Source organism: Centruroides sculpturatus, unplaced genomic scaffold, assembly GCF_000671375.1.
Source record: "Centruroides sculpturatus isolate CEXI.00-Female unplaced genomic scaffold, Cexi_2.0 scaffold159, whole genome shotgun sequence".
Lineage (NCBI taxonomy): Eukaryota > Metazoa > Arthropoda > Arachnida > Scorpiones > Buthidae > Centruroides > Centruroides sculpturatus.
Window position 1 is genome coordinate 720,097 of NW_019384659.1, and position 9,441 is coordinate 729,537.

The window sequence follows — 9,441 nt, forward strand, 5'->3', positions numbered from 1 at the left end:
AAAATTATTAATTCTGAATGAGTTAGATTGAAATTAAAATAAAGTTTTATAAAAAAAAACATGGCCATTTAATTAAATTATTCTTTAAAGCTTAATATAGTACTTAAAATTTACTATAAAATGATGATACTATAAAACTTTTTCCTGATTATAAACCTTGCTATTTTAAGTTAACTTAAATGTGAAAAACAAATAGTGGTTTATTTTTACATGTTAATTTCTAGAAAAGTTCATTTTCACTCTCAGAAATTGAGGGTATGAAAGAGAACTGAGGTGTACTCCAAAGAAATTATAACATATATTACTATTTTAAAAACTTATTTTTTTTATTGTGTGATTTTTAAAAGATAGGTATGTAACTTCAAATACAGTTAATTCACAATATTTATTAAAATAAATAAATGTTTAAAATCTAATAGTGGTATACAGTGCATCAATTTTGATTTGATGCAACAGTGGTCAAATGGCTATAAACTGTGATTCCAAGATGGTGTTGTTTGTATTATACTATGCACTTCTAAATTTTTTAGTTTAGTTGAATTCTTTCAGTTATATCCAAACTCATAATGGAGGGGAGAAAGACCCTCCATTATGAGTTTGGAAAGACCTATAACGGAATGGCCAAATGTTGAGGGAAACAATTCAAATACTGAGTTCAAATAAAGACAAAATAAGGAATCAGATAGTAATTAATACATTAAATGCTTTGATATTAATCAAGATTGAAGAAACAAGCATAGAACTGCATGATAATGAAATAGACTTATGGTTCAATTCAGCGACATATCTATATATTCAGTGCCCTGGAGCAAGTAGAATTGGTGCACCCCCTTGTTCCTCGGAAGAGGTCTCATGAAATTTATTTTGAACATTTAATTTAAAAACATATATCTAATTATTTTGATTTAAAACCTTACTTAATTAATAATAATTTATTTGAAATTCAAGGCATTTCAACAATAAAATATTCAATTTAATAAATACAAAAATAATAATAAAACAAAATGTAATTCTTTAAGTACAGAGTACCTAATAATGTTTACTAAATATTATATAAAAGTGTATTGACAAAATGTATGCAAATTTAGTTTCATAACAAATACATAATAATACATAAAAATCTTCAAAACTGTTTTCTCGCTTGTTTGTTTGCAAATCCATCAATCACTTTTTTCAGATCACGTTAACAAGCTATTGTTTTTTTCAATTGATATAGTAGCCAGAGCTAAGACAGTGTTGTGACATGCTGCTCCTTAAATAAGTTTTGATTAATTTTAGTTTTGAAAAACTTCATTCTGGTGTCACCATTAAAGTTAAAAAATAAGGCATGCTGCAATAATGTCAGAAAAGCTACTTATGGCTGCAGTGTGAATTAATTAATAGTAGTTCAGCAACTTTGTATATAGAAGTAATTTCTTTTACCTAAGTATAAAAACACATTTTAAATCAGAGTAGTTGAGGTCCAAAACTAGGCAAAATGTCAGAGGGATATGCAGATTGTAACAATTCTGATCCTTCCAGAATATTTTTATCAGATAATGCAACAATATATGCAGGTGATAAGCACTTAAAAAATGTACATAACTGTCAAATGAATTTAAATCTAATAGTTAATTGATTGCAAACTGCTCTAGGTGCATGAATTGCATGAATCAAGAGGGTGCCAAGTTAGAAAAGACAAAATAAAAACTTGTAAAAACATTTATAAAAGATTTTTTGGATTTAATAATTAATCAATTAACTATTAGATTCTAGTGAAATTAGTCAAAAAACAATTGATATCCTGGTTCAATTCATTTCTTCAGCGATGAATTGAACCATAAGTCTGTACATAAGAGACATGTACAGGGACAAACATCCATAGTTACTCTTAATTAGTAGACTGTTATTGTTAACAGTGAATATTAATTAATAAATTCAGTGCTTCAAAAGATGTATAATGTTTTACCATATTTGCTATATTATTGATATCACTATAGCAGTGCCCAAGGAGTACAAAGAATTAAAACAGTTCCAGAGTTTTTGAAAATGTATTAGTTTTACTTAAATTAATATTAAAATAAAAAAAATACTAAAAATATGGATAAACTCACCTGTAACTTTTTACTAACATTAGCTGCATAACCATTTAGAGGAATCACAAGAATCATTACTACTACTCCAGTTAAAACAGACACACCTAAAACATCCCATAAAAAAAATAATGCCAAAATGATTTGCAGAGGAGCTGACCATAGCATATTAATGAAGACCATTAAATCCATAAATCTCTGAGCATCCACTGACATCAAGTTAACTATCTCACCTACAGTTGATTCACGACGTGAAAAATTAGACAGCACCAATGACTGAAAATGAATAAATATATTTTTAATAAATCTTTAAATATATTTTAAGCAAAAACAAAAGCAATTTTCAGTATAGATTATTGTCATAGGAAGTATTAATTTTTAATAATTTAAATTTTCCATAACTTCATTATTCATACACTTTTTACCTTTTTATAACCTTCTAGTTTTTAATAAACCTGTTTTGTGAAGAAATATTGTATGATCCAAGTCAGTTAACCAAAATATATTTTAAGATTGTGTTAAGAATAAGTTAAAACCAATTTAGATTAGCTGCATGTTATTCTGTCATTATTCATGAAGCAACTGAATTATGAATGAATAACATATTAATAAATTAAATTTTTATACAGGATGGATCTAAAGTCTGCATGCAGTTTTATATTTCAATAACTAAAGATATACAAATGTTAAAATTAAGGTTGGAGAGGTGACATTTCTTTGCCAACTGTGACTAATTTTCAGCTTAATGACTTTCAATCCTTAGTATTTATATACACTGTCTACCATTTTCATCACTGACATTAAGCTAATTTACTAATTAGCAATGCATTAGTGGTCTACTGATAGAGAATTGTAGCTGTGGATTTTACTTTATTCAAAAAATGAAAAATTACAATTATCCATATATAGAAATAATTCTGCCAAATTTCAAAAGTTTAGGTTTATCCAATCCTGAAATATAATGTAAAATAGATACCAACACATATACACAGATTTTTGTAAAAGTTTTACTTTCCCAACTGTTATATATACACACAGTAAAGTACAAGTGCTCACCTACCTAAGAACAGATTAGGTTCCTGAGGTTTTGTTGTAAGTTGAAAATTAATGTAGAAAGCAGTGTTGTGGAGTTGGAGTTGGGCATTTTTGGACTGAGTCGGTAAAATATATTCAACTCTGGGTACTCCAACCTCAAAGTTTACTATTGGTAAAATGTGAAGTAAGAAAAATACTTTTTACTTAATCAGTATCTAAAGAAATTTCTTAGTAAACAGACACTTCAATAAATTTAGATATCAAAATGATATTAACCCATAAAGGTTGTTTCATAGCAAAATGTTATGCATATCTCACACAACATGCTCTATACTTTTTAAATTAATAAAATAGTTTTTATTAGTTTATGACCCATCAGTGGCCGAGTGGATAAAACGACTAAACACTTGTAGTTAATCGTGGGGNTTAATGGGACAATTGAAAATGGCCCAATAACAGGGTAAAAAATATTAAGTGTGGTTTTCACCCACTGTTAAAGGTGCATTAATTAATTCAGCTCATTGATATTGATAACTAGTACTATGTTGGACTGAGAAGCTGAAAGCAAAAAAATTATTTTATTCATATGTTCAGGTATGTATCTGTGTTTAAAAGTTTTATGACTACATAATATGTGTTTAATACAAATCATTTCTGTAAAATGATGTGAATGCTGTGACTAAATTCTAATGCTCCTAGACTTTAAAAACAGCATATATAATGTAATATATGTAGCATGATGCCTGTATATGACAAAATAGATAAGGCACAATAAGTACTTTGCCCATTCTCTATATGTATTGTAGATGAGTTCTAAATATTTACTGATATTTTAATGAATGTATTATTGTGTACTGGTAGTGGAGTGTATCCTATATGACATATATAATGATGCTGATATGCTGGACCAGGGTCAAAGCTTAACCACAGAACAAGCTATTATTATGTTTAAGTGCTATTCATGTACTGTATGTAATATAAATTTCCTGACTATGTGACATGTGTTTAGTATAGCAGCCTTCTGTAGTGTGACATATGTGCTGTTGTGAAGCACTAATGTTTCAAGATATGTGTATATGTAGTTTGACTCTTATGTACTGAATTTGCATTTAAAATAAAATTTATTTTTATGCATATTTTATCTCAGAGAATAAGTATGTTTCTGTATAAATTGTTGTTTAAATATTCAAATTCATTATTCACTGCTTATTCTGAAAAATGTAAAAACTTTCTTAACAAGCAATAAAATACAAATTTATTTTATAGAACTAAACTATTTAATCTGTATTGCAATAACAATGTTTTTTCTATCATCCATTCAATATAATTATCAGGTCAGTCCATAAGTTCATGAGTATTTTATGACCTTGAGAAAAATCGTGTTTTGCTGTTAAAATTGTCAGTCTAATGTTATACTTTTTACACTGAAGTGTTAAATTGGATCTCATTCATATAATACTGTTCAGAATTGGGAACATTTCAGTTGTTTATTTTCGTTAAAATGGAAGTAACNAGTACCTAATAATGTTTACTAAATATTATATAAAAGTGTATTGACAAAATGTATGCAAATTTAGTTTCATAACAAATACATAATAATACATAAAAATCTTCAAAACTGTTTTCTCGCTTGTTTGTTTGCAAATCCATCAATCACTTTTTTCAGATCACGTTAACAAGCTATTGTTTTTTTCAATTGATATAGTAGCCAGAGCTAAGACAGTGTTGTGACATGCTGCTCCTTAAATAAGTTTTGATTAATTTTAGTTTTGAAAAACTTCATTCTGGTGTCACCATTAAAGTTAAAAAATAAGGCATGCTGCAATAATGTCAGAAAAGCTACTTATGGCTGCAGTGTGAATTAATTAATAGTAGTTCAGCAACTTTGTATATAGAAGTAATTTCTTTTACCTAAGTATAAAAACACATTTTAAATCAGAGTAGTTGAGGTCCAAAACTAGGCAAAATGTCAGAGGGATATGCAGATTGTAACAATTCTGATCCTTCCAGAATATTTTTATCAGATAATGCAACAATATATGCAGGTGATAAGCACTTAAAAAATGTACATAACTGTCAAATGAATTTAAATCTAATAGTTAATTGATTGCAAACTGCTCTAGGTGCATGAATTGCATGAATCAAGAGGGTGCCAAGTTAGAAAAGACAAAATAAAAACTTGTAAAAACATTTATAAAAGATTTTTTGGATTTAATAATTAATCAATTAACTATTAGATTCTAGTGAAATTAGTCAAAAAACAATTGATATCCTGGTTCAATTCATTTCTTCAGCGATGAATTGAACCATAAGTCTGTACATAAGAGACATGTACAGGGACAAACATCCATAGTTACTCTTAATTAGTAGACTGTTATTGTTAACAGTGAATATTAATTAATAAATTCAGTGCTTCAAAAGATGTATAATGTTTTACCATATTTGCTATATTATTGATATCACTATAGCAGTGCCCAAGGAGTACAAAGAATTAAAACAGTTCCAGAGTTTTTGAAAATGTATTAGTTTTACTTAAATTAATATTAAAATAAAAAAAATACTAAAAATATGGATAAACTCACCTGTAACTTTTTACTAACATTAGCTGCATAACCATTTAGAGGAATCACAAGAATCATTACTACTACTCCAGTTAAAACAGACACACCTAAAACATCCCATAAAAAAAATAATGCCAAAATGATTTGCAGAGGAGCTGACCATAGCATATTAATGAAGACCATTAAATCCATAAATCTCTGAGCATCCACTGACATCAAGTTAACTATCTCACCTACAGTTGATTCACGACGTGAAAAATTAGACAGCACCAATGACTGAAAATGAATAAATATATTTTTAATAAATCTTTAAATATATTTTAAGCAAAAACAAAAGCAATTTTCAGTATAGATTATTGTCATAGGAAGTATTAATTTTTAATAATTTAAATTTTCCATAACTTCATTATTCATACACTTTTTACCTTTTTATAACCTTCTAGTTTTTAATAAACCTGTTTTGTGAAGAAATATTGTATGATCCAAGTCAGTTAACCAAAATATATTTTAAGATTGTGTTAAGAATAAGTTAAAACCAATTTAGATTAGCTGCATGTTATTCTGTCATTATTCATGAAGCAACTGAATTATGAATGAATAACATATTAATAAATTAAATTTTTATACAGGATGGATCTAAAGTCTGCATGCAGTTTTATATTTCAATAACTAAAGATATACAAATGTTAAAATTAAGGTTGGAGAGGTGACATTTCTTTGCCAACTGTGACTAATTTTCAGCTTAATGACTTTCAATCCTTAGTATTTATATACACTGTCTACCATTTTCATCACTGACATTAAGCTAATTTACTAATTAGCAATGCATTAGTGGTCTACTGATAGAGAATTGTAGCTGTGGATTTTACTTTATTCAAAAAATGAAAAATTACAATTATCCATATATAGAAATAATTCTGCCAAATTTCAAAAGTTTAGGTTTATCCAATCCTGAAATATAATGTAAAATAGATACCAACACATATACACAGATTTTTGTAAAAGTTTTACTTTCCCAACTGTTATATATACACACAGTAAAGTACAAGTGCTCACCTACCTAAGAACAGATTAGGTTCCTGAGGTTTTGTTGTAAGTTGAAAATTAATGTAGAAAGCAGTGTTGTGGAGTTGGAGTTGGGCATTTTTGGACTGAGTCGGTAAAATATATTCAACTCTGGGTACTCCAACCTCAAAGTTTACTATTGGTAAAATGTGAAGTAAGAAAAATACTTTTTACTTAATCAGTATCTAAAGAAATTTCTTAGTAAACAGACACTTCAATAAATTTAGATATCAAAATGATATTAACCCATAAAGGTTGTTTCATAGCAAAATGTTATGCATATCTCACACAACATGCTCTATACTTTTTAAATTAATAAAATAGTTTTTATTAGTTTATGACCCATCAGTGGCCGAGTGGATAAAACGACTAAACACTTGTAGTTAATCGTGGGGTCATGACTAACTACAAGTAAAACATTTATGATATCACTTCAAAACACCAAGCTTATCTTTACCACAATAAAGCTCCCAAGAAAAAATTTCACTTTCATTGCTGGTGTTATAATTTTTACTTGGAGCAATATTATTTTACATTTCAGATACTTACATTTCAGTTTCTTTATATATTCAAAGGTTTTTGGATATCAATTGTTTTTTGGCTAATTTCACTAACTTTTTTCGTTACCTTTCTAGTGGTTTTGAGTTATTTATGACTATTATAGTGTTTTGATATCATAATTTGGTCTTAAAACAATCAATAAAAAAAAACTAAAACTGAGATCATAATCTAACTGCAACAAATTAAAAGAGGAAGAGAAAACTGCAAAATGTAATTAATAGGGTTGTTTCAGTTTATTATTCACTCACTGTTGGCTAATTGCATCTGTTTGCTGGATATGATTGAATTTTTTTTTTCCAAATTTCATATTTTAAAATATTTTAAATGTATACTTCACTTCAGCCAACTGTCAGTAGGAAATTCCTATTGTAGATGAAGCAGGAGAAATTATTTTACAGATCAATTTATTAAATCATTCATCAAATTGTTATTTTTTTGCATTTTATTGTATTAATTTTTTTCTTGAAAATAATTAAATTTAAATCACTTAATTATTTAACTAATAAAAGTGGAATTCTTTTGGCTATTAAGATGTAGTTTGTTTCTTTATGTATTCAAAGGTTTTTCCAAGGTAAATGCATTATATCCATGTTTTGATTCTCACCATCAATTTTAGTTAACCTTTTATAGAAAAATTTTACATAAAAAAAACTCAGTGTTATCTTTCTTATGAAAGGAGTCATAGAATGACATTTTAAGATAAAACAGAGCAAGTTCAGAGTTAAAGTGGCACATTGCAAATTTTCTGGAGTCGGTCAGACTTTTTGTTTACTGATTCACCACACTGGTAGAAAGTATATTTATACATTAAATAACCACTTATTATTGGTTTTTGTTGTTATTTTTAAGTTGTAATAAATTAAATTATAAAAAAGCATTTTATAAACATTATTTTCCAAAAATACTACAAATGCTAATAACTCAACTAACCTTATGAAGCTTTGCAAAGGTTTTAACATACCACGAACGTTTTCAGTCCACCTTAGGACTTTTTTCAGGTGGAATTCTATTAGAGAAAACCTTTTCCAGTGAGTTTCTGTTCTACAGTAGAGCGTCGTTTATCTGAAATCCGGTTATCCGAAAGCATTCCAGTCAGCAAATTTAAATTTTTGCTAGTGCTGTGGCTCTGCAATCTTTGGCTATATCTTGGGCTACTCCAATATTTTTTTTGTTGGTTTGTGATGTTTTTCTAAGGACTGTGTCATGTTGAATTGAATGTTTTTGATAGTAGATCAACTTCTAAAGTATTTTTTTTTTGGTTTAAGCATAATTATTTCAATATTATTAATTTTAAGGAAAAGTTTAAAAATTAGGTTACAAAAATGAATCTTAAAATTTGTTTCTTGTATTCACATTTAGAGTATTACCTGGAGTGAAGAACAAAGTCAAGGATTTCACCAAGATGTAAAAGAAATGTGCATGTAATGACTATTGTTGATGTATTAAAAGAAAAAGAAAAAAAAATATTGTAAATGTGATGAGTTAATTTTACTTTAAAAATGACAAACCATAGTGTCTATTGTCACATTTAATCCCCTACTTTACAAAATCAATTTACAATGTGTAATAAACTAAAATAAACAATTTTAATATTACCTGTAAGTGCATATTAACTTCATCACTACAACTTAAGTATGGAAAATTTCCTCCTTTCTTTAAATGAGCACGTTTAGCTTTGGGATACATTTTATACATTTCTTCTCTGACTGACTGACTAAGTGCATTCTCATCAAAAACCTAGAATTATTAGATTTACTATGTTATTTAAACTTGTACCACTTTTTACATTATTAAAAAAACAAAAACAAAGCCCTCATAATTAAAATTCTAATATTTATATTAATGTTTTACATTAAAAGCTAAAAAAACTCAATCAATCAATTGATTACTTGACAGTAGTGTTGTAACGAATAGTATATTCGGCCAAACTATTCGGCTTGATTAATGCACGTACGAAAATTGGCGCGCAAACCGCATTATGACAAGGATCCTGCTCTCTATTGGCCCGCTGTCACTACGCTTCGCCAATTGCGTTAATTCTTGGCAGTTGTAGCCGACAGACAAGAGTGTCATGGAAGTATGTGATAAATGATGATATCAAATGACCTACACTTGTAAATAACGGAAAAAGAACAGAGAAGGACCGC

At 27.9% G+C, this 9,441-nt stretch overlaps 1 protein-coding gene across 1 annotated transcript in view; it reads right to left on the reverse strand.

Moving 5' to 3' along the window:
- LOC111626521 (multidrug resistance-associated protein 1-like) overlaps positions 1-9,441 on the reverse strand; it is a 59,152-nt gene that overhangs the window by 34,234 nt on the left and 15,477 nt on the right. Inside the window, exons 5-6 of the mRNA XM_023369923.1 lie at positions 5,669-5,944; positions 2,094-2,348 (exon numbers count right to left, since the gene is read on the reverse strand). Coding sequence (XP_023225691.1) covers positions 2,094-2,348; positions 5,669-5,944 — 531 coding nt within the window. The remainder of the gene's footprint in view (positions 1-2,093; positions 2,349-5,668; positions 5,945-9,441) is intronic.